Here is a 27,544-nt window from a genome sequence, read left to right as displayed (position 1 = left end):
AGAAGCATTTCAAACTTGAACTATGTGACATGGCTTGACTCAATCAGTCCAATCTCTATTTCTCCTTCTTCCACCAGTCACTCAGGCAGACCAGCTTGTTTTATGTAGTGGTGTCTACTTATAGTGCCTATAATATTTTTCCCGTTGGGTGCCAGACAGGGCCAAACCCTGCCAATGCAAATCAACTGCTCCAGTGGAGTTGCTCAGTGGCCAATGGTGTCAACTGTGGTTGTACTGGGCAGCTCCCAGGTGTGAATGGAACTGTGTGAATGTGAAGCAGGGCGTTCCTGAAAAAGAGCATCTGTGCTCAGCGAACCTACCCTGGGTAAATAAAGGTAAAAAAACAAAAAAGTATAAAAAAAATAAAATAAAAATTTAGATTAACGGTCAATTATATTATCGCGCGATACTAGTATCGCGTTAACGCAGCACGTTAACGCTGTTAACGGCCCAGCTCTAGTTAAAATGCTTTTCTTTAATGCAGAGCGGCAGCAGACAATAAAACATCTTCTTTTCTATGACATTTGATGAAACAGGAGATATTTACAGATAGAGCTATGTCACAGACTTATTTATATTTAGTTATATTTGTATATATTTTCAATTTCCTTCTGTGTATTTTGACGAGTTTCAGTCACAACAAGTCACGGCGAGGCTACGTTCACACTGCAGGGTGGAAGTGGCCCAAATCTGATCGCAGATCTGTTTTTCTTTTTACAACAGTGTGAACGGCACAAATCACCCGGAATCTGATCTTTTCAATAATGATTTGGGCTACTTTCATAATGTGGTCCTAAATCAGACACAGGTCAGATTCTATGCAATGCAACCTCTAGATTTATGTCCATCTTCTTTATCGTTCATGTGCGCGTGCGGGTCAGTTCAGGAGCGTGGGCCCGGTTCACACTGGAATCTGATATTGGGCCACATCTAAAACATAATGTGAACGAGCCAAACTGTGGCTGCGTTTACATGGACGGTTTATTCCCCTTTTCATTCGGAATTAACGTTTAATCATATTTAAAGTTATCATGTAAACATCTGAAAATACTTAATTCCGAAATAAAATCCATTCCGATGTAAGTGGCCTGTTTATTCCGTTTATCATTCGGAATGAAAGCTTTTTCTGTCCATGTACCCCCCTTTTCACGCATTTTACTGAATTAGTTTCTCCCGGTCTTTCTGCGCATGATCGCTCCCTTTTTAGCGCTTGCGCAGTGCGCATAGGCTACACACAAGTTACATACAAGATGGCGGACAGGAGCAAGCGATGGTCGAGGGCTGAAACAATTTATTTAATAAACGCTATGGAAGACTTAAAAATAATAGAACGATCAGATGGGAGAAAGTATAAAAATGCTGAACTACTTAGGACAGTTTCAGCCAAACTGAATGACGTCGGCTATGCGAATAATCATGCGTTATAACGGTTGTCCATCTTGTAGCTGTTGTTTCTAGCAGTACTAGTTACAAAAGGAGGTTACTTCCGGTAAACGTAATGACGTTAACATCCTGTTTACGTTTACCCAATCAGAAGCCTTCCCAGCCCCAAACCTTACGATGACTCGAAAACTCCCGATTAGACAGTGACTTTCATGTAAACACCTTGTCGGAATTAAGATTTGACATGTAAACTCACAGGATTTTTTTTTTTTACATCCGAATGATTTGATTCCGAAGTTATAATTCGGAATTAAAAGTCACCATGTAACCACAGCGGCTTGCAGTGTGAACGCAGCCTAAACTACTGCATACACGTTTTCTTTGGTCTCCTATCCATCTGGTACATTTCTAACGACAGAATATGAAGAAAAAAAAAAAATTAAAAAAAAAATCGTTTACAGTGAGAGCCAGTTCTCTACAGTCAAAAAGGACACTTTCAAGTGGGGCCGTCATTCCATTGTGCCTCTGGTGCAGTTATCTTGGGAGCCCAGCAGGGGTCAGTGTAGGTTTCCTTCAGACGAGGAGAGGATTGTCCAGCACGGCCACCCCTGCCGCCACGCCTCCGTCAGAATGTTCTGAACTCTTGGTCCTCAGCAGATGACCCGCGCACTCGTTCAACAACATGTCTTTACCCTTCCTGTGGAGACGCACAGAGAGAGGACCGCTCAGAACCAGATCCTGAACATTTAGCATTTTAAAAAGTTTGCATTTTGTACTTAATTTTGTTTATATATTGTATATATTGTAGGGATGCTTGATATTGGCTTTTTTACCGATACCGATATACCGATATTGTCCAACTCTTAATTTCCGATACCGATATCAACCGATACCGATATATGCAGGGTCCCCCCCCCCAAAAATTTAATAATTTCAGGTAATTAACATTACATATCTCTTGTTGTGGAATTAACACAACATTATGCATACTTTTGACAATAAATAAAATCTGAATTTGTTCTTACTTGCTTGCCTGGGTAAATAAAGGTTATAGAAATGTATAAAAAAAAAGAAAATTGAAAACCGATACAGATATTTTCCGATATCACATTTTTATGCCGATATCGGCCGATAATATCGGACATCCCTAATATTTTGTATAGTGGTTTGGACTTTATTCTTGTTACTGTATGAAGCACATTCTCAGGGCGCTCATACAGAACCAAGCATGTCACCGTAACGTTGTACACGTACCTTATATGTGACAAATAAAGCAAAACTTGAACTATACCGACAGTGAATTGACCCCAACAACACAACGGTACGAGGCTTGTTTGGTGTCCGTCCTCTACCTACCTGACGTAGACCCCGAACACGCCCAGCTCACTGAGGCAGGTGCTGAGCTGGAGCGGAGCGTCGCGTCTCAGCAGGTAGTTCTGGACGGGTCGGGGCCGGATCTTATCCATCAGGATGTACGCCGTCCTCTCCGTGCTTCCCTTGACCCCCTCCAGCACCTGGCAGATCTCTGCGCCGTAGATGTTGTTACCTAGAACATATTTAATATGGTGAGGAATAGGTCCACTTGTTGTCATCTAGGCATTTATATATATATAGTGTGTATGTATGTATGTATGTATGTATGTATGTATGTATGTATGTATGTATGTATGTATGTATGTATGTATGTATGTATGTATACATGTATGTATGTATGTATGTATGTATACATGTATGTATGTATGTATGTATGTATGTATACATGTATGTATGTATGTATGTATGTATGTATGTATGTATACATGTATGTATGTATGTATGTATGTATGTATGTATGTATGTATGTATGTATGTATGTATGTATGTATGTATGTGTGTATGTATGTATGTATGTATGTATACATGTATGTATGTATGTATGTATGTATGTATATGTATGTATGTATGTATGTATGTATGTATGTATACATGTATGTATGTATGTATGTATGTATGTATGTATGTATGTATGTATGTATGTATGTATGTATGTATGTATGTATACATGTATGTATGTATGTATGTATGTATGTATGTATGTATGTATGTATGTATGTATGTATGTATGTATGTATGTATGTATACATGTATGTATGTATGTATGTATGTATGTATGTATGTATGTATGTATGTATGTATGTATGTATGTATGTATGTATGTATACATGTATGTATGTATGTATGTATGTATGTATACATGTATGTATGTATGTATGTATGTATGTATGTATGTATGTATGTATGTATGTATGTATGTATGTATGTATACATGTATGTATGTATGTATGTATGTATGTATGTATGTATGTATGTATGTATGTATGTATGTATGTATGTATGTATGTATGTATGTATACATGTATGTATGTATGTATGTATGTATGTATACATGTATGTATGTATGTATGTATGTATGTATGTATGTATGTATGTATGTATGTATACATGTATGTATGTATGTATGTATGTATGTATGTATGTATGTATGTATGTATGTATGTATGTATGTATGTGCCAGTGTTGTAGTCGAGTCACTAAATCTGGAGTCTGAGTCGAGTCTCGAGTCCCCGTGTCTAATAATGCTGTTTTTATGAATACCGTTAGATGTAGGCCCATCCTCTCTATCTATCCACGTGTTTATAGTTTACATTTACATTTTACATTTAGCTGAAACGCTTTTATCCAAAGCGACATACAAGTTCTGTACGACAAGTCAGCAAGAAGGGCACAACTCTATCAGCTGAGTAACAATGTTCATCAGAGTGTTGAGTGTTACAGTGTAGGTTAGTTTATTGGGACAAGTGCATGACAGTAAGGTTAGTTAGCGTAGGGGTCTTGAGGGTGTGTAGTTAGAGACCATTGACCGGAGGTAGGCGGGAGCGGTTCCCTTTGCCGCACGGTATGCCAGGTCGAGGGCCTTGAAGCGGATTCGTGCAGCAATGGGGAGCCAGTGCAGGTCCCTAAGAAGTGGGGTGACATGGGCCGACTTCGGTAGGTTTGAGATCAGGCGGGCCGCTGCGTTCTGAATGAGTTGAAGAGGCTTGGTGGCAGTGGTTCTGAATGAGTTGAAGAGGCTTGGTGGCAGTGGCCGGGAGGCCAGCTAGCAGTGCGTTGCAGTAGTCGAGGCGGGAGATGACTGTTGATTGGACGAATTGATTCTGAACTAACGGGTACATTAAATTAGACTAATACGTCATTCGTTTTGCATTGCCAAGCTGGTTGATAGCCTACTCCATTTGAAATTCCATTTGAAATTCCATAGCAACGATACATCTTTAGGAACTATTTTTCTACGCCAAGTTCACTGATATAAAAGACCCTAGAATTGTCTGTATTCATCCTATATTTTTCCCAGACTGTGCAACTTGCTGTATAAAAAGCAATAATACACGAGGACCAGATATCAGGAATATTGCCACTCTGTGATGCCTACGCCACTCTGTGATGCCTACGCCACTCTGTGATGCCTACGCCACTCTGTGATGCCTACGCCACTCTGTGATGATGCCTACGCCACTCTGTGATGATGCCTACGCCACTCTGTGATGATGCCTACGCCACTCTGTGATGATGCCTACGCCACTCTGTGATGATGCCTACGCCACTCTGTGATGATGCCTACGCCACTCTGTGATGATGCCTACGCCACTCTGTGATGCCTACGCCACTCTGTGATGCCTACGCCACTCTGTGATGATGCCTACGCCATTCTGTGATGCCTACGCCACTCTGTGATGCCTACGCCACTCTGTGATGATGCCTACGCCACTCTGTGATGCCTACGCCACTCTGTGATGATGCCTACGCCACTCTGTGATGATGCCTACGCCACTCTGTGATGATGCCTACGCCACTCTGTGATGCCTACGCCACTCTGTGATGCCTACGCCACTCTGTGATGATGCCTACGCCACTCTGTGATGATGCCTACGCCACTCTGTGATGATGCCTACGCCACTCTGTGATGATGCCTACGCCACTCTGTGATGATGCCTACGCCACTCTGTGATGATGCCTACGCCACTCTGTGATGCCTACGCCACTCTGTGATGATGCCTACGCCACTCTGTGATGCCTACGCCACTCTGTGATGATGCCTACGCCACTCTGTGATGCCTACGCCACTCTGTGATGATGCCTACGCCACTCTGTGATGATGCCTACGCCACTCTGTGATGATGCCTACGCCACTCTGTGATGATGCCTACGCCACTCTGTGATGATGCCTACGCCACTCTGTGATGATGCCTACGCCACTCTGTGATGATGCCTACGCCACTCTGTGATGATGCCTACGCCACTCTGTGATGATGCCTACGCCACTCTGTGATGATGCCTACGCCACTCTGTGATGATGCCTACGCCACTCTGTGATGCCTACGCCACTCTGTGATGATGCCTACGCCACTCGTGTATTATTGCTTAATTGCCCCAAGCGGCCACACGGTGGAGTAATAATTAAAAGGTCAAAATTATAAAACTTTGCAAAAGATGCATACTAGAAGAAGTCCAAATTTTTGCCAAGGAGGCAAAAATAAAACCTGAGAGGTCTTATAGAAGACCCCGCCCTCTAAGTAAAAGAGAATACAATCTAAAATCATATTAATAGAAAAAATTTAATAAGGGTTAGGAATAATAATAATAATGACTTGGATTTCTATGGCACCTTTCAAGAAACCCAATGACACTTTACAAGGCAACAAAAATACACGAATGAATCATTTAATTGAAGTAGAAATGAAGACTAATGGTTAGTTAATGATGTTGTGATGCTAACAGACTGGTTAGTTAATGATGTTGTGATGCCAACAGACTGGTTAGTTAATGATGTTGTGATGCTAACAGACTGGTTAGTTAATGATGTTGTGATGCTAACAGACTGGTTAGTTAATGATGTTGTGATGCTAACAGACTGGTTAGTTAATGATGTTGTGATGCTAACAGACTGGTTGGTTAATGATGATGTGATGCTAACAGACTGGTTAGTTAATGATGTTGTGATGCTAACAGACTGGTTAGTTAATGATGTTGTGATGCTAACAGACTGGTTAGTTAATGATGTTGTGATGCTAACAGACTGGTTAGTTAATGATGTTGTGATGCTAACAGACTGGTTAGTTAATGATGTTGGGATGCTAACAGACTGGTTAGTTAATGATGTTGTGATGCTAACAGACTGGTTAGTTAATGATGTTGTGATGCTAACAGACTGCTTAGTTAATGATGTTGTGATGCCAACAGACTGGTTAGTTAATGATGTTGTGATGCTAACAGACTGGTTAGTTAATGATGTTGTGATGCTAACAGACTGGTTAGTTAATGATGTTGTGATGCTAACAGACTGGTTAGTTAATGATGTTGTGATGCTAACAGACTGGTTAGTTAATGATGTTGTGATGCCAACAGACTGGTTAGTTAATGATGTTGTGATGCTAACAGACTGGTTAGTTAACACTTTGATCGCCATGGTTAAATTCATAATTTACCATCCCTAGCCAGCTCTATTTGTCTATGGAGAAGTTCCCCTTCTTTGCAGGGCTATAACTTTTTAAATTCTATTGCTAAATTGACATTATTATGGCCCATTCAATGTCCTATATCCATTGTTCAGGGTGTAGCAACGATATACTTTTTCATTCACATATTCATACTAAAATATGGTCTAAAGTATAAGTATGTTTTTATCGTTTTCTGCAGCTTTCTCCAGAACGTGATTTATAGCTCCAAATGCATTATATTGATGATCAAATACAGTTTGGTAGCGATCGGTGCCAGATGAAAAATTTCAACTGGAGGTACTTCTAGAAGTTACTACGTATCATCTGATGATGACCGGATGGGCGAGGGGGCGTTTATAATTCCGTGGGCAACGTTATACCATTCATCTAGTGTGGGTCATATGATCATCAGATCAGTTAGTATAGAAGACGTTAGAAAATAACGTTGAAACTCACCGTATCTTCCTCGCGCCGTTGGACGATCAGCTTGGAGTAGACAGTTTTCGATTATGGGATGTTGATCCTGATGAACCATTTCCAGGTTGTATAATACTATATACGTCCAAATAACGTTGTTTATTGAGTTAGGGCGAGTGATTGATTATCCAGTGTGTTGAGATAGAGTCCTGCTAATGATCGCGAGTGCCCGGACGAAATATGGATGAGCACTTCCTGTTTGACGAGTCACTTCCTGTTGGCGATCTGCCGATCGGCCAACAGATGGCGCTCTTGAACCGCTAGAGAGTTGAGTGGAGATCAGCAGTATATCTCAGGACCCCGGAGGAGAAATATGATTTCGATCACAGATTTTTTAAATATTGACATCAAAGACGAGTTACGGTGTCTTCGGCAGAATGAGCATGGCGAGGAATGACGTCTAAACACGTCATCGGCGATTAAAGTGTTAATGATTTTGTGATGCTAACAGACTGGTTAGTTAATGCTGTTGTGATGCTAACAGACTGGTTAGTTAATGATGTTGTGATGCTAACAGACTGGTTAGTTAATGATGTTGTGATGCTAACAGACTGGTTAGTTAATGATGTTGTGATGCTAACAGACTGGTTAGTTAATGATGTTGTGATGCCAACAGACTGGTTAGTTAATTATGTTGTGATGCTAACAGACTGGTTAGTTAATTATGTTGTGATGCCAACAGACTGGTTAGTTAATGATGTTGTGATGCTAACAGACTGGTTAGTTAATTATGTTGTGATGCCAACAGACTGGTTAGTTAATGATGTTGTGATGCTAACAGACTGGTTAGTTAATGATGTTGTGATGCTAACAGACTGGTTAGTTAATGATGTTGTGATGCTAACAGACTGGTTAGTTAATGATGTTGTGATGCCAACAGACTGGTTAGTTAATTATGTTGTGATGCTAACAGACTGGTTAGTTAATGATGTTGTGATGCTAACAGACTGGTTAGTTAATGATGTTGTGATGCTAACAGACTGGTTAGTTAATGATGTTGTGATGCTAACAGACTGGTTAGTTAATGATGTTGTGATGCCAACAGACTGGTTAGTTAATGATGTTGTGATGCTAACAGACTGGTTAGTTAATGATGTTGTGATGCTAACAGACTGGTTAGTTAATGATGTTGTGATGTTAACAGACTGGTTAGTTAATGATGTTGTGATGCTAACAGACTGGTTAGTTAATGATGTTGTGATGCTAACAGACTGGTTAGTTAATGATGTTGTGATGCTAACAGACTGGTTAGTTAATTATGTTGTGATGCCAACAGACTGGTTAGTTAATGATGTTGTGATGCTAACAGACTGGTTAGTTAATGATGTTGTGATGCTAACAGACTGGTTAGTTAATGATGTTGTGATGCTAACAGACTGGTTAGTTAATGATGTTGTGATGCTAACAGACTGGTTAGTTAATGATGTTGTGATGCCAACAGACTGTTTAGTTAATGATGTTGTGATGCTAACAGACTGGTTAGTTAATGATGTTGTGATGCTAACAGACTGGTTAGTTAATGATGTTGTGATGCTAACAGACTGGTTAGTTAATGATGTTGTGATGCTAACAGACTGGTTAGTTAATGATGTACCTCCGCCTTCCCTCTGGGGTTTCAGGACAAACTGGTCCGGTGTCGCCAAAGCCATCGCCACGGTTCTGTCACCGTCTGGACCCTGGTGCCGACAACAAAAAGGAACAATAGGAACCATTGGTGAAAATAGTGGCAACGCTACACGGTATAAAATAAGGTTAAATATCACTGGATCTTAAAGGGTTTACTTGAGCGACACTTCAAATGTGTTCAGTTATTAGAAGTGACTTCAAGTCTTCCTACGCCAGAACTACTGCATTAGAACATTTGCCGTGGACAAATTAAAAGCAAGAAAAATTACTTTATATTAAATCGTGTCAGTGATGCATCTCAACGCTTTAGAAAAGTATGTGAATAGAAACGACAGCAGAACTGAAGAACGACTAGGGACCGTCTGACCACACCGAGTGTGTCCGACTCTCTGATTTTGGTTGAATATTGAAACGCTCACCATGTCCAGAGTGTAGAGTCCGGCGAAGGTGGCCCTGACCTGCTCCACCGCCTCCGGCTGGCCGGGGAAGAAGCGCTCCAGGACCCCGGGTCTGGCCAGCTCCTGCTGGACCTTCTTGGTTCCGGCCAGGTGGGTGCTGATGTCGGGACACTTCACCGCCAGGGAGCGCTCCATGAGCAGGCGGGCCTCCCAGCTCTACAGGAGGACGGAGGAGTAACACACAAATATATACAATATGTGTTATGTATGTAGAAATATATGTCATATATTTCTGCAATATGTCATAATATTTCTGAAATATATTAACTTTCTGCAATGTTTACAGGAAAAAATAAAACACAAAAACACAAAAATATATACATGTTATGTATGTAGAAATATATGTCATATTTCTGCAATGTGTCATAATATTTCTGCAATATATTAACTTTCTGCAATGTTTACAGGAAAAAATAAAACACAAAAATATATACAATATATGTTATGTATGTAGAAATATATGTCATATATTTCTGCAATGTGTCATATATTTCTGCAATATATTACATTTCTGCAATGTTTTGTATATATCTCTGCAATATATTGCAAAGAAATGACCTGTCGTGTTCTGTTTTTGCACAATAGACAACACAGTATACAATACAGATTCTTCCTTTTCAGGTGAGATGAAAAACGACGTTAGTCTCTGGGAAAAAGCACAACATTGCACCGCCTGCCAAAAGCCCCCGAACACCGAGAAGATACACCGCTGTAGCGTCTCTCCACCAAAAGATAATAATAATAACAACATTGTTTTACATAACGCCTTTCATGAAACCCAAGGTCGCTTGCAAGTCCCCACTGACACAATAATGACCCATATCAAGCCCCACCCTCTTTTTCTTGATTCTCCAATCACAACAACTGTTGCTTGTCCCAAGGTAAGCGACAGTCGTGTCAAAGGCCATGCTAACTCATTGGACGCCACTCGCGAATAAAGTCGGGTTGACTCGCCGACACTCGAGCGTCAAACCCGAGAAAAGTCGGGTTTTCTATCGTTATTTCTTTTAGTCTTTTGGGGAGGGAGTTCCAGAGGGTGGGAGCTGCCACGCTGAGAGCTCTGTCCCCAAAGATAGAATGTTGTAGCTTTTTACCCCAGAGTGTACTAGGCAGAAATATGGTGATAAGAATCTTGACAGCCAGCTGCCCAAGGCAAGGCCAAGCATAACCTTCAACCTTCCCCACCCATAACCCCCCCCCCTCCAACCTGTTTTGATGTTTGTTACTGTGGCTTTATGTTTCTGTGTATCTCATGCTGTTTCCCTGTGGTCTTATGTTCCTTTTGTTTCTTTGTCTTTCTCTGTTTCTCTCGGGTTCTTGAGAAGCGCTATGCAAATAAAATGAATTGTTATTATTATTTATATCTGCATATGGACCCGGCGGAAACATTAACAAAATACTCAAGACAAGATGTAACACTGGTGTAAAATAATAGTAGTAAAAAAGGATTGATTGCAGACCTGTTCAGAGGTGTAGTTCTGGGGCATGTAGCCGTTCCTGAAATACACGAGCGCGACCTCCAGGCCGTCACTGGGGAGAGAATTGAGACAATGTGAGAAGTAATTAAAAAAGAAAAGTCAAAATCAGCTCAAATGCAATGAAGAATGATCTCGTCAACGGTATACTGTATAGCGTTTGTTTAATACAGGGGTTCTTAAACTTTTTTTTATACCGCGACCCCATTTTATTTAGGATTTTTTTTTTGGGGACCCCACACTTCATTCAGCGCCAGACCCGATGATAGCTGGGTTAACTCGCCGACCGCTCAGCGGCAATCACGAGTATAGTCGGGTTTTAATCGTTATTTCTTTTATTAGCGATATCCATTCATTTTTCATCCATCCAGCCTGATGTTATCATTGGGAATGGGTCTGAGCTCGCAAAAGGGCAAATACAGCCTTCCAGCTGGTATTGCACTCCATTAGGAATGGTGTCGTTTCTTTTCTGGGACGATCTGAGCCGTGCGGGCGGGGTTTAAATACTCAGGCGAGGTAGACCTCAACAACGATGGCATGGTACACTAATGTGGGACGGACCTCCACGAGCAGTATTTGGAATGGCAATCAGATAATTGGATTATTTCTTTTGCATTACATCACATTTACATTTACATTTAGTCATTTAGCTGACGCTTTTATCCAAAGCGACTTACAAGTTCTGTACGACAAGACAGCAAGAAGGGTACAACTCTATCAGCTGAGTAACAATGTTCATCAAGTGTTGCGTGTTACAGTGTAGGTTAGTTTATTAGGACAAGTGCATGACAGTAAGGTTAGTCAGGGTTAGATTTTTTTTTTTTTTTTTTTTAATCATTTCAGATAATGGTTGAAGAAGTGAGTCTTTAGTCGACGGCGAAAGATTGGACGGGATTCGGCTGTCCTAACTGGGATGGGTAGTTCATTCCACCATTGTGGGGCAAGGACTGAGAATAGGCGGCTTCTCTTTGATGACCCTCCGGGAGCTTGGATAGGAGTAGGTCTGAGGCGGCCAGAAGATGCAGAGCGTAGGGGTCTTGAGGGTGTGTAGTTAGAGACCATTGACCGGAGGTAGGCGGGAGCGGTTCCCTTTGCTGCACGGTATGCTAGGTCGAGGGCCTTGAAGCGGATACGTGCAGCAATGGGGAGCCAGTGCAGGTCCCTAAGAAGTGGGGTGACATGGGCCGACTTCGGTAGGTTTGATATCAGGCGGGCCGCTGCGTTTTGAATGAGTTGAAGAGGCTTGGTGGCAGTGGCCGGGAGGCCAGCTAGCAGTGCGTTGCAGTAGTCGAGGCGGGAGATGACTGTTGATTGGATGAGGAGTTGGGTGGCTTCTTTTGTCAGGAAGGGGCGTATCCTTCTGACGTTGCTCAGGAGGAATCTGCAGGTTCTGGTTGTCGCTGCGATGTGAGCAGAGAAGTTCAACTGGTCGTCGAGGACAACACCAAGGTTCTTGGCGGTCGGGGACGCGGTCACAGCTGCATTCTCGACTGTGATGGAGAGGTCGGTCAGGGGGGAGGATTTGGCCGGCAGGTGGAGCAATTCTGTTTTGCTTAGGTTCAGTTTGAGGTGGTTGGTCGTCATCCAGGCAGAGATGTCGGACAGACAGGCCGAGATCCGCTCAGAGACGTGGATATCTGAGGGAGGGAAGGAGAGGAAGAGTTGAGTATCATCGGCATAACAATGATATGAGAAGCCATGAGACGTGATAATGTTACCCAGTGATTTAGTGTAGAGGGAGAAGAGAAGGGGTCCTAGGACCGAGCCCTGGGGGACACCCGTCCGGAGGGGGCGGGTGGCCGACAGAGTCCCTCTCCATGACACTTGGTAGGAGCGGTCGTTGAGGTATGATGTCAGCCATGTCAGCGCAGATCCAGCCACTCCCATTCCTGCGAGGGCCGCGAGGAGGATCTGATGGTTGACTGTGTCGAAGGCTGCAGATAGATCTAGGAGAATCAGGACAGAGGAGAGGCCTTTCGTTGTTGCTAAGTGAAGTGCCTCTGTGACCGCAATGAGGGCCGTTTCTGTGGAGTGGCCAGTCCGGAAGCCAGACTGATTGGGGTCTAGGAGGTCATTCTGTAAGAGATAAGCAGTAAGTTGGTTGGATACAGCACGTTCAAGTGTTTTAGAAAGAAAGGAGAGAAGAGAGACAGGACGATAGTTGGCTATGACGGTGGGGTTCAGGGTTGGTTTTTTTATGAGGGGCGTGACTCTGGCTTGTTTTAGGGAGGTGGGGACCACCCCCGAGTTGAGTGAGGAGTTGATGGTTGCAGTTAGGAATGGGAGGATGTCCGGTGCTATGGTCTGGAGGAGTGGGGAGGGTAGCTGGTCCAGCTGGCATGTAGTCGGACGGTTCGACGTTATCAGTGTCAGGGTCTCGGCTTCTGTAATGGGAGAGAAAGATGACAGAGTGAAGGATGAGGTTCTCGATTCAGCGTTTGGAATGGGTGGGGGTTGGGAGAAGGAGCTGCGGATGTTCTCCACTTTTTCCTCAAAGAAGATCGCAAAGTCTTCGGCAGAAAAAGATCAGATACCATCAGATACCAGGTAAGGACACTATATATACAGTAAAAGCTTGCGTTGATCTGATATGTCTTTCTACCCCCATCGAAGCCGTCTCTGTGTGTGTGTGTGTGTGTGTGTGCGTGCGTGCGTGCGTGTGTGTGTGTGTGTGTGTGCGTGCCGTTGGGTGGGAGGAGGTGGCGGGGGGGCGCCGCGCTCCAGGGCTCTTTTCATTCTTGCACGAGGAAGGATAATAATGATAATCTAGCGTTGATTTCAGGAAGATTCGATAATCAGGCGAAAAATGACAACGTGTTTAGTGTATTCCACTAAAGGGCTATTATCGCGACTTTTCCAGCAATTACTAAGAATCACCAAAACTATACTCATATTCAAAACGGTATAAAACGGAAATGTACGGATGAAAAAACAATCCGTTTCGTACATGTCGACTGGAAGCAACTCCCTGATAATCGACGGGTGTATTAGACCCATAGCTATAAATTAAGATATATTTTAAGCACTCGCAAATCTCACAGTCCCCCCATTAATTAAAGCGGTGGCGTTCTAGCGCATTAAGCGATGGCGCAGAATGAGTTAATGTATTGCGGAATTTCAACGTGGAATTAAGGAATATATAAATAGCTAAATAAAAGCACACTTTGGTGAACTTGATCATGCATATTTATTAGAACATTTGATTACAGCACTATGTTATCAATACACATTTATAAAACGAGGCATATTTAGCCAGAACATAAAAAATAAAATAAAAAATCTATAATTTTTTTTTATAATTTTTTTTACTAGCCACTGTCACCTACCCGCAACTCGCGACCCGTAGTTTGAGAACCACTGGTTTAATACGATTGACACAAAAAAAGAAAACTTGTAGAGGAAATAAATAGTGGTGTAGCGGCCTGCGTCACACTTACACAAACAGCCTCTTGTCCTGGTCGAGACGCCCCGTCTTGACAACATCTTCAAACTGCCTTCTTATGACGGGAATGTCTCTGAACGTGGGTAAGAAGAACAAATGCTCAAGTTTTAATATTCAAATAAAAAGAACAATTACATAACATTGATGACGTATATTATACACTGTAGGCTTCTTGAATATCGATTTCAAAAGCACGGTTCATCTTTTGCACCGTGGAAACTAGGGTTGTGTGGCGACAGTGGCCCCGGTGCAGAGACCCACCTCTTCCACAGCTCGTCCTCAACGTATCGATGGTCGAAGATGTTCCGTTGGACGTCCTCCACCAGGAACATGACGACTGCTCTGGAATGACAAAACGTTGGTTAAAAGCGACCAACGGCATGTTCTCTACATGCCGGGAAAGTAACACACCTTCTGAACAGTGAAAAGAACTGAACTGCTCGTGGATTTTTTCACTCCTCGTTTAAAATGAATAATGTTAAGACAGCATTTTTAACTCTGGACAAAAGATGTCATCAAAGAGAAGTCGCCTATTCTCGGTCCTTGCCCCACAATGGTGGAACGAACTTCCCACCACAGTTAGGACAGCAGCCGAGACCCGTCCAATCTTTCGCCGTCGACTAAAGACGCACTTCTTCAACCATTATCTAAATATATATATATATATTTTTTTTTTAAATCTAACCCTGACTAACCTTACTGTCATGCACTTGTCCTAATAAACTAACCTACACTGTAACACGCAACACTTTGATGAACATTGTTACTCAGCTGATAGAGTTGTGCCCTTCCTGATGACTTGTTGTACAAAACTTGCTTAAAACCAGAGGTGATCGAGCCTTTGCTGTGGCTGCCCCCCCCCCCCCCCACCCCCCCCCTCTGGAACAGTCTACCCGCTAACACTAGGTCTGCCCAGTCACTTGCCACTTTTAAATCACTGCTATTCTATTCAGCCTGGCCGCGTCTATTCTTTCCCCAATACATTTCCAGTTCCGCGTGCGCGTTCTGCGATCTGATTGGCCACTGACGTTTCTGGTCATGTGACATGTGCGCCCAATCACGTGACGAGCTGTGTCTTTGCCCATTTCCGGGTCTAACAGCCTGCAAACTACCTAACGCCTAGTTTATCACTGGTTAAGCTTAGGCGACTCTTTCGAAGTTGGTTAAGGTTAGAGTTTGGAATCAGGGCTGGCGTTCTAACGCCCTGCTCTAAGACAAACTCTAACCTTAACCAACTTCGAAAGAGTGCCTAAGCTCAACCGGCGAAAGAACTTGCCGTCACACGATTGGCGCGACCAGAAATGTCAGTGGGCCAATCAGAGCGCAGAAGGCGAACGCGGAACTGGAAATGTATTGGGGAAAGAATTCAGGCAGCCTGGCCTTCTAAATCCCTTGTGCAGAGTATCCACTCAGTTTGAATGTGATTTTAATGTATCTACAGTATGTTTTAAATGGTTCGCTATGGTTTTGAGTATAATAGTATCTTGACTTGTATGTAAATTGTTCAGCACTTTGTCAACTGCTGTTTTTGTATTTATAGAGCAAATGTGCTATATAAATAAAACTGACTCGACTTATGTGAATAAATAAATCAGTAAGGACATTCACGGGGGAATATTAACCTAAAAGTGAATCCTATAACTGCCTAACTGATCCATCTGAAACACGCCGCTCTTTTCTTGATCCTCCAAATCGCGACCGTCGCTTCCCCCCCGCGTGAGTCTATTCTTTTACCAACGGATTTCCAGTTCCGCGTTCTGCGATCTGATTGGCCACTGACGTTTCTGGTGCGATCTGATTGGCCACTGACGTTTCTGGTCATGTGACATGTGCGCCCAATCGCGTGACGCGCCCATTTCCGCCTCGAACAGCCTGCAAACTACCTAACTCCTAGTTTATCACTGGTTAAGCTTAGGGTTAGAGTTAGGAATCAGGGCTGGTGTTCTATCGCCCTGCTCTAAGACAAACTCTAACCTTAACCAACTTCGAAAGAGTCGCCTAAGCTTAACCGGCGAAAGAAACAGGCGTCACACGATTGGGCGCACATGTCACATGACCATGAAACGTCAGTGGCCCATCAGAGCGCAGAACGCGGAACTGGAAATCCGTCGGTAAAAGTATTCAGGCCTCCCCCCGGACAAACTTTGCAGCGACAGTTGTGATTGGAGGATCGAGAAGAGAGGGGGGGGGGCTCCAGATGGGTTAAATACTGTAGTGGGGTTCCCGCGGCGCACACCTTTCTGACCCGTAGAGCTCCCAGGCCTTGGCCAAGCCCCCGGCCAGACCCAGCGCGGGGTTGTTGTCCAGGACCCGCTGGCTCTCCTCCTGCCGGCCCGCCACCTTCAGCACGTGTCTGGGGAGGAGCCACACATCACCATCTTTATTATTATTATATTATTATTATAAATGGTAAATGACTGCATTTATATAGTGCTTTTATCCAAAGCGCTTTACAAATTTTGTTCCTCACATTTGACCCATTCACTCACACATTCATATATATTATAATAATAATAAACTTTATTTGTATAGCACCTTTCATACTAGAATTGGAGCCCACAGTGCGTCACAGACATGATAAATATGTCATGAATTAATACTGAATGGAACCGACCCTGCACTGTCATTTTGGGGTCAGTGGACCAAAACTATAACACATGTCTCTCCCTTAGAGAGAAGTAACGTGTGTCAAAGTGGCCACAAATTTAGGACTGCACGATTCTTGCTAAAAATGTGAATCAAGAATTGAGATCACGATTCTCTCACACAATTCTTATTTTGTCATAATTTTCACAAAGTAAAGTTCCCATCCACCCACCCCCTCCTAATAGACAGTCTCCTCCCCATCATATGTACATATTTGCTGTTAGGATATACCTGTATGTCATGTATGTCCCCATGTCATAAATGTCATGACGTCATCATGTATGTCGTAAACAAGACGAAAGTCTTTCTCTGGTCTGCATCCCCTTAACAATTGTGTGTATTGAGCCGTACTGTATTGTACCCATTCTGCAATCTGTTAAATAAAGTTTTCATTCATTCATTGATTGAAATCCTGAATCTCGTCTCTGAATGTGATGCGGTGACGGGTGACGGACCGGTGGACGTGCGGCGTGCGCGAGGACAGCCCCCCGAAGCTGGCGGCGATGGTGTTGATCTCCACTTGCTTCAGGCGCGGGGCTCCGTCTGGCCCCTGGTCCAGCATGTAGTCGGAGCGGTTCAGCCCCACCACGATGTCCTGCAGGGGGCGGCAGAGACGCAGATCATTTACATTTAGTCATTTAGCTGAAACGCTTTTATCCAAAGCGACTTACAAGTTCTGTACGACAAGTCATCAGGAAGGAAGGGTACAACTCTATCAGCTGAGTAACAATGTTCGTCAAAGTGTTGAGTGCTACAGTGTAGGTTAGTTTATTGGGACAAGTGCATGACAGTAAGGTTAGTTAGGGTTAGATATCTTTTTTATTTTATTTTTTATTTCAGATAATGGTTGAAGAAGTGCGTCTTTAGTCGACAGCGAAAGATTGGACGGGTTTCGGCTCCTAACTGGGGTGGGCAGTTCATTCCACTACATGTATAGAGCTATGTCAAACTGAAACAAACTGCCATTACATCTAACACATATGACCAGTAAGACAAGTTTCAAAAATAAATTGAGAACAGCGATTTTACAAAGAAATCTTTTTATGATGTACTTTTTTTCTTTTTTAATCCAAATTAGGGCATTTGTGTGGTGGCAGGTGAGACCTCTGTCACCTCTCCACTTAATTCATGTAGACGGACAAATTACTATCTTTACTGTCATTATTATTCTTTGTTTTTGTGTTGTTGCTTGTAGTACAATGTGCATGTGTAAGTAATGTTTTATTCTGATTGTACAATGATTTTATGTTTGAATGTGTTGTGTTATCTTGAGAGGACCCCAGTGAGAGTAGTCGTTACTGAGGTAACAACTAATGGGGATCCTAAATAAACTGAAACTGAAAACTGTGCACACATCTCATTTACATTTAGTCATTTAGCCGAACGCTTTTATCCAAAACTACTTACAAGTTCTGTACGACAAGTCATCAGGAAGGAAGGAAGGGTACAACTCTATCAGCTGAGTAACAATGTGCATCAAAGTGTTCAAACTTGAGTGCTGCAGTGTTGAGTGTATGTTAGTATATTAGGAAGAGTGCATGATGAGTTGATGACGCAGTGGTTCCCAAACTGTGGTGCGCGCACCCCTTGTGGTGCGCGAGCGCCCTCTAGGTGGTGCGTGACATGAAAAGGCTAATGGTGGTAAAAAATTAAAATTAAAGAAAATAATTTTTGTTTTTACAATAAAATTTCATAAAAATCTTAGTCAAACCTTTAGTATTATGGATATTAAACATGCTGGCAGAGTACATGCATCCATGTTGTCGTGAACATTTTAATTAAATAAAGAAATTCCCTATCCATAAAGAGATAAAATAAAAAATTTAATCTGTGCACGGAGACCAGCAACAATTTTTTCTAACAGAAACCCATTGGGGGGTGCGTCAGCTAGGTCGGGAGGTGACAGGGGGTGCACGGCCAAAAAGGTTTGGGAACCGCTGCTGTAGAGGACAGTAAGAAGGTTAGTAGTATTTTTTTTTTCATTTCAAATATTGATTGAAGAAGTGTGTCTTTAGTCGACAGCGACAGATTGGTCTGGTTTCGGCCGTCCTCCTGACTTTGTGGTGGGAGGTTGGTTCCACCGCTGTGGAGCGAGGACCGGGAACAGGTGGCTCCTCACGGCTGAACACAATGAACTGGGGACGGGCAAAACTCACAAGGAATTACTATTCGGAACTATTCGAAAATCGCATAATCAAACAAGCGAGCTAGCTGGCTGGCTGCCGTCATTGCTAACGCCGGCTATAGATATTAAGCGAGTGGAACGATTTGGAGAAAGGAGGTAGATTTTGATTTGGGATGCAGTCTGGGAAAATGTTCGGTTATCCTCACACAACCCAGATCACAGACAGATTCATCTACATTTTATTCACAGGACTTATTTAACCCCTAGACGATTGAATTTAATGGGTCTCAGACCTGACTCTCTGTGTACCTTGTGTCCAAACGGTGCCACAGGTACATTTATGCATATGTGCTGGGAATGCCCTCCTGTTGTTGATTTTTTTTTGGGAAAATGTTACATCTCAGCTCTCAGACATTTTCTCTCTAACCATACCTGTATCTCCTTCTGCATTGTTATTGAATGATCTCTCTCAATTACCGACCTCTATACAGGTGAAAAGACTCATTTTGGCCGGCCTCACAGCCGCAAAAAAATTGATTGCCTCACGTTGGTTTCACCCAGACAAACTCTGCCCGAAGGTATGGTTTCTCACCTACCTTGACGTGATCTATTTGGAGATATCCACGGCACGTGTTGTAGGGGTTAAGGAATCTAATATTGCAATTTGGTTGGCTGCAGTGGCAAAGTTAAAAGAACGCATATAAGTTTGGAATTTTTTTTTTGATTTTTGTTTTTGATTGAATAATGTATTGTGAGTGTGACTCACGTTGGGTGAGCGGGGGGGGGGGGGGGGAAGAGAACGAGTGAGTGTCCATGTAGGATGATCACTGTACAGTCTGTCTCAGTTATTGGCTTGTCATGTGGTGTTAAGTTATTGTCCTGGGAAGTCTTTTTATGTATTATTATTATTGTATTGTGATATGTTTTGTTTCATGTAAAAAAAAATATATATATATTTGATTAAAAAAAAGATATTAAGCGAGTGGCAGCGGGCTAACGTTATTTCCAGGAGAACAAAAGCATTCAAATTAGGGATATCCGATATTGTCGGCCTACCGATATTGGCATAAAAATGTGATATCGGAAAATATCGGTATCGGTTTAAAAAAAATAATAATAATATTTTTTTACATTTATTTAACCTTTATTTACCCAGGCAAGCAAGTAAGAACAAATTATTATTTTATTTATTGTCAAAGTATGCATAATGTTGTGTTAATTACACGACAAGAGATATGTAATGTTAATTACATATTTTGGGGGGGGGGGGGGAACCCTGCATATATCAGTATCGGTTGATATCGGAAATTAAGAGTTGGACAATATCGGTATATCGGTATCTGTAAAAAAGCCAATATCGAACATCCCTAATTCAAATAAAATCAAATGTATTTGTAAAGCCCCGAAATCACAAGGTAATGCCCCCATGGGCTGTACACGTCTTTTTGAACAAGTCAAGAAGAAACATCACAATAAATCAAGAACAGAAAACCACCATAAAATCAAAATATGTGACACTCCTCTAGACATTCCCCAATGAAGATTCAGAAAAAAATGCACTAAAAACCTAGCAATAGGAAAAAAGCACAATCAATGACAATCAATGACAATAACACTATGCAACAAACCATCAAATACACTCACAACACACACATCCACACGTACACACTCACTTTAATAAACAACTCACTGTAGCACCCACTTTACCCACTTTAGACACTTTAACACACTTTATATTGGTATATTGGTATATTTGTATATTTTTTTGTTGAGATTTGCACAACTCAACTCATACCTCATTGCACCTCACCACCACAAGGTGGAAGCACAAGCTAAGTTGTACCTCATCACATTCCTGCACTGTACTGTATTATGGGAACTCAGTTACCTTTCTCTACTCTGCACTGTATATTGTATATTGACATTTTTTTGTTTGGTTTACACTTGTTTACGTACTTGACTTTCTATTCTATACTTATATTATACTTTTTAATTTTAATATTCGAAAATCTATGCCCATCCCTACAGTGAACAGCAAATGTTGATTTTTGCTAAATAAACTCACGAAAAGCAGCGACATCGAGGTGCAGACCGAATAATGTATACGACGACGATCCTATAGGCTGGCATCGAAAAATGTGGAGGGGAAAAAAAAGATAAGAGAATGTTCAAACGTTTAGATTTTCGGAGGCCAATCACTACCGACTGAGGTTATTGTTGTACGCAACGTGACTTGATTGACGAGCACATTTTGAGATTGCACGCCCGAGAGCGTTCTCACTGACCTACCTGAGCTCTTCCCTCCTTGGCGATCTGTCGGTAGATATCGAACAGTCTGCCCGTGAAGCTGTCCACAGCGATGGTGCTATAGGAAGACAAGAGGGGTATGTTCTTAATCATCCACATGAAACAACCCCATACACCACGTGTGTTGCTGGTGACTTGACTTTTAGAAGACAGACACGAGGCCAGTCTATCTGTAGGATAAGATGGGATAAGAAATTCCTTTATTGATCCCCTTGGGAGAATCCGGGTGTCATGGCAGCATGGGGGGAGGGGAGGTACAGGTATATGGGCAGGGTAATAGTAGAAAGACATAAATATAGGCATAATAACTTTTGATCTGAATATAGAAATATGGAGAAAAATAAACAGGGTAAACTATATGATTAACACGGAATATAGAAATATGAGATGAATAAACAGGCCAGGGTAAACAATATAATCAACTCTGAATATAGAAATATGAGATGAATAAACAGGCCAGGGTAAACAATATAATCAACTCTGAATATAGAAGTATGAGAAGAATAAACAGGGTAAACAATATAATCAACTCTGAATATAGAAATATGAGAAAAATAAACAGGGTAAACAAGATAATCACCTCTGAATATGAGAAGAATAAACAGAGTAAACAATATAATCAACTCTGAATATAGAAATATGAGAAGAATAAACAGGGTAAACAATATAATCAACTCTAGGGCTGCAGGCAGCGATGAGTTGATGTCGACCATGAAATGTAGCCAATTTGCATATTCATGACGGACACATCATATTGTTACTTACCATGTGCTGTTTACTTACTTACTCTGTTGCAGAGTTTAAAACCTTGACCTCCAACCTTTTTTTTTAGATTATCATTGTTAATTGTGACTGTCATATATGTATCTCATGTTGTTATGTTTTCTGTTGTCTTTCTGTGTGGACCCCAGGAAGACTAGCTCGCCACTTAGGTGGCAGCCAATGGGGATCCTTTTAAACAACAATAAACAACAATAAGTTGTACATGTTTCAATTGATTTATTATCCTTGCTTTTTGCCTCGTCATGTTGTCTTATTGTTAATACAGTTGTTATGATTTTTTTTTATGCCGTGTGATTTACCATGTTTTTTCCCGTGCTCATTTCTGTAAGTCGGAAGGTCCTCCTACCTGGACAGCGCCTCCTGCAGGAAGGTCTGGTCCTGGCTGACCCGGTCCACCAGCAGGTTGTAGGTCGTCTGCACCGCCAGCGCCTGCAGGAACACGGCTTTCGGCACCGGCGAGGGGAACAGGGTCAGCGGGGCAAAGGTCACCAACTGCCAAAGGTCAACAACACAAGAAGAAACTTGTCAAAGGTAAGCACGTTAACGAGTGTTATAATAACGCCACTAATTTAACTAAAACACACCTATTCAATCAATATCTGGAAATAATAATAAATAAAAACAAACCATGGAATGTATAATCCTGTGACTTACTGTGGATATTTACTGTTAATGCTTGTGTATCTAATTTTATGTCATGTTTAAAAAAAAATTTAAATTAAAACAAACCTTCTTCTTACTGTCATTTACTATTATGTACTTTACTACTTCTACTACTTTAGTGAACCTTTATAAGAGTACATTGTGCGAGTACTCATATTACTGCTTCTCACCCTGCTTACGACCTCTTTAACCCCCTTCCCTCTGGCAGAAGACTCCAAAGGCTCAGGTGCAGGACATCCCGTTTTAAAAACAGTACATATCCCGAGGCTGTCTGTCACCTGAACTCAAGTACAAATGTACAGGCACTTTGCACCACCAGGGCTAGCACCAGCCAACATGCACTTTAAGGCAATATGCACTTTAAAAACTGGAACACTGAGCAATTTATTTTAGGTACTGTAGCATTTTTTCTTTTTAATTGTTTGTGTAAAACTTTTTATTGTGGGGATTGTATTCTTGTGTTTTTATATTGTATGTTTTTAACATTGTCTGTACTGTATGTGGCACCAAGACAAATCCCAATCAACAGTGTTGAAATGGCAATAAAGTTTCTATCTATCTATCTATCTATCTATCTATCTATCTATCTATCTATCTATCTATCTATCTATCTATCTATCTATCTATCTATCTATCTACTGGGTAATGTTACATTTAGGAGGTCTATCTGTTGTTGCCAATTGGGCTTTGCCATGTTATGATTATTTGCAGCATATTTATTTTATGCTAAATGCAGTACCTCTTTCTGGGATATATATAATATTTGTCATTTTGGTTATTGATTTTATTTAAAGGGGAACTATTTGACTATTTCTTTCACTATTTGGGCACTTTTACACAATTCCTGTGAGTCTATGGAACACCTCTGTAATATATATATTTTTTTTATTCATTGTTTTGTATTTCTAATCAAGTCCTCAAAAACAGCATTTTTCTACCTCAAGATCTCGAGCTGTTTTGAGCCTGGGCTCCTAAACCACTGCGGAGCGTTGTGTTCACCTGAACATTAACATGCAGCGGTGACTATATGACATCACATATAGGCACATTTTCAAATGACTCAGTTCAGTGAGGGTGAATATTGTGAGAGGAGAATTGGAAGAATGCGCCAATATGAGAATTTTGAGACATAGATCATATTAATATAAGTTCACATAGCTAGGAAACAATGCTAAACACTCAAAAAGGCCATTTATAAGATAGTTCCCCTTTAAAAAACAAACATTTGCATAAAGCAACCATACGTGTCCACGACTACCACCATGTACCAACAATGTGTGATTATTAACACATCGATTAATCACAGTTAACTATGGACAATCACGTAATTAATCGCGATTCGAAATTATAACCATTTGACAGCCCTACAAAAAAGTCATAGAAATGAACTTCAAACCAGTGGGGGGGGGGGGGGGGGGGGGGGACAAAAAAACAGAATTCCTTGAAAAAAGGGTCCAAATTCCATTTGTTGTGGTATGCTAGGAATGACAATAACCATGTAGGCCTAAAGGTCACCTTCGCCCCACACAGAGGCCTATCCGCCACAAATCCATCCCCTCAAAAGAGACTACATTCCGGGCATGACTCTGCGCTTAACACGCCTGTTTGGGCGACGCCGGCCCCCGCGGCTCAGCGGCCGCTCTTCCTGTCTCCCCGCGGCCTTTGTGCACCAAATGAGCCGGATTCACACGCCCACGCACCCGCCGTTCTGATGACGACGAGGAAAACAAACTGGCCTCGGGGCCTATTTGTGTCGTTCACGCCCAAACTAACCCATCATCGCTCCCGGTTGAACGGGCGATTATACGGTGTTCTTCGTCTGTTAAATCTAGCAGATTAATGTATTTTACTGTCACAAAGCCTGCTGCGACACAGACAGACAGACAGACAGACAGACAGACGGACGGATGGATGGACGGACGGACGGACAGACAGACAGACAGACAGACAGACAGACAGACAGACAGACAGACAGACAGATAGACAGATAGATAGATAGATAGATAGATAGATAGATAGATAGATAGATAGATAGATAGATAGATAGATAGATAGATAGATAGATAGATAGATAGATAGATAGATAGATAGATAGACAGACGGACGGACGGACGGACACAGACATGGCTCCCAGCAGCAGAACAGAATAGAAATTGGCCGTAATTTCTCTCTCAGAGTGAATTCCTGAGTTATATTCTATGAAATCATCCGTGAGAGGTATTTAGGTTGATGAAAATAGGGATGTCATTGACTTAAGGTAATTCTCAGCCACAGGACTTCGATCTCCAATCGATTTGTTGATTTAAAAAATCGACTAAATCTGTACAATTGTGTTTTCCACTTGCAACAATCATGCAGAAGAAGAACAGACGTTAGGAAACCTCACACTAGTCGAGAAATGTGATTGGCTCAGACAGCACCCCATGTGCTCATGTGAGCCAATCAGTGTTCAGAAATAGGAAACACGTGGTCTTAAGCAAGGAAGTAAATTATCATTTGCCTTTCATTCTCAGTAAGTATCCGTTTTATATGTTGCAAATCATTATATGATTGGAAACAAAAAATATAGTTTTAGAGAGTTTCGCTTCTCACCTCTGATGAATTGGGCGTCTCCTTGGTCCGCATTAAGACTCCATGAAGAAGAGCTGCGTCTTTCGCCACATCCGCCAAGTGCTTTATCAGTGCAGTGTTCATCAACACCTCCTCTGGAATCCCCTGGGCAGCCATTGTTGTTTACCTGTTACACAACAGTGATACACCTGTGTCAAGATGACCTGTGCAATAATAACGCCAATACTACAAAAGCAAAATCATAATATTATGTATCCGACCAAATAGCAAAATTACTCACTGGTGCATTATCACTCTGGTTTATACATGTATCACTGTACATATTAATACTACAACTCTGTACATACATCTGATTAGCACTATACTCAGTATTACTAGTGTATATATTTTATACTCAGTTTAATCACCTGTACATTGTATATAATTGCTGTTGCACTTTACTGTTACATTTGCACTCTGGTTGGATGCCAAACCTCTTTTTCGTTGTACTGTACTTGTGCTACTGTATATTGATCGATTGATTATATTTGCATATCGTATATGTCACAAATGTAACAGTACTAGTATATACCTGTATGTCATGTATGTCCCTATGCCATAAATATCATGATGTCATATACATATGGCATATGGCATGTTGTGTATGTCATAAATGTCACTATGAATTGAAAATGGGGGACCCTGATGTAAACAAGACGAAAGTCTTTCTCTGGTCTGCATCCCCTTAACAATTGTGTGTATTGAGCCGTACTGTATATTGTATCCATTCTGCAATCTGTTAAATAAAGTTTTCATTCAATCATTCATTCATTGATAACTTTAATTAACAGATTGCAGAATGGGTACAATACAGTACAGCTCAATACACACAATTGTTAAGGGGATGCAGACCAGAGAAAGACTTTCGTCTTGTTTACATCAGGGTCCCCCATTTTCAATTCATAATGACATATATGACATACAGGTATACAGTACTGTTACATGATTTGTGACATACAAGATATGCAAATATACACTACTGTTAAACAGAGATCCTAACAGAGAGTATATTATACATACGAGGGGGAGGAGACTGTACATTAGGAGGGGGTGGGTGAGAGGGTAATATTAGAAAGACATAAATACAGGTAATTATAGTACAGTAAACAAGTAAAAAATAGGCAGTGTAAACAATATAATTAACCCATTTTGGCAATACATTTTAATCTAATCTAATATAATATAACGCAAACTACGTCACCCAACACCTGGCCAGGTGAGTTGAACTCCCACTTGGTGGCTAACTAACATTAGCTGCTGAGGGCTTTGCTTTTATAGTTTAACAGCGAGGTTCACTGAGGTGGCTAATCAATAATCATGTTCACTGCTCCAAGGTTCACCCCCCAAATCAAACGATGTGTTCATACATGAACGTTATTAATATTTCCCCCTTCATTCATACCTTACAAAGGAATCCTCCAACAAAACAACAGGGACTAGTTTGTGGACATCTGCTGCTCTGTGTTTGTTAGTCTTCTTCTTCTGTGGGGTTAATGGCGGGTCGCAACCACAGAACGGCGCATACCGCCACCTACTGGACAACCCAGCAACTGCTGGAGCGGATATGGCAAGAACCCACCAAAGAAAAGAAAAACAATAAAGAAAAACCAACAACAAACCCAGAACAAACAAAACCAAAATACCCAACCCTAACATCACCACCCTATACAAACCTAATACAAATAAAAATTAAAAATAAAACCTAAACACAAAACAAAAGAAATGTGTGGGCCAGTCTGCTTGCAACTTGCAATGGGCCTGGTCTACAAGATACACTACACGACCAAGGTACCCATGTACATGTCAAAATACTTCCCAAAGGTCAGTGAATACCACAACACCAGTGGGAGCTCCACAAATCATGTTAAACCCAGATTTGGCTCAAACAAGGGACTAAACACGTTTCGCAATTATGCCACATCAATGTGGAACGCCCTACCCACAGCTGTAAAGGAATGTGAATCACTACCCACTTTCAAAACCACTCTCAAAGAGCACCTACGGGAGACTGCAAT

The 27,544-nt window shown here is 41.6% G+C and overlaps 1 protein-coding gene across 1 annotated transcript; it reads right to left on the bottom strand.

Annotated features, from left to right (window-relative positions):
* gss (glutathione synthetase) lies at positions 1-27,000 on the bottom strand. Its single transcript, XM_084312394.1, has 13 exons — positions 26,932-27,000; positions 25,512-25,656; positions 22,603-22,748; positions 21,456-21,531; positions 17,497-17,636; positions 16,632-16,748; positions 14,657-14,737; positions 14,391-14,468; positions 10,939-11,008; positions 9,440-9,634; positions 8,989-9,070; positions 2,740-2,929; positions 1-2,080 (listed from the first exon to the last, which is right to left on the bottom strand). The coding sequence occupies exons 2-13, from the start codon at positions 25,644-25,646 to the stop codon at positions 1,957-1,959; spliced, it is 1,434 nt and encodes a 477-aa protein (XP_084168520.1). The 5' UTR covers positions 25,647-25,656; positions 26,932-27,000; the 3' UTR covers positions 1-1,956.
* Between the last annotated feature and the right edge of the window lie 544 nt (positions 27,001-27,544).

Source organism: Notolepis coatsorum (assembly GCF_963971535.1).
Source record: "Notolepis coatsorum genome assembly, chromosome: 4".
In the NCBI taxonomy this organism is placed as follows: Eukaryota; Metazoa; Chordata; class Actinopteri; order Aulopiformes; family Paralepididae; genus Notolepis; species Notolepis coatsorum.
This window is presented reverse-complemented; position numbering and strand designations above follow the sequence as displayed.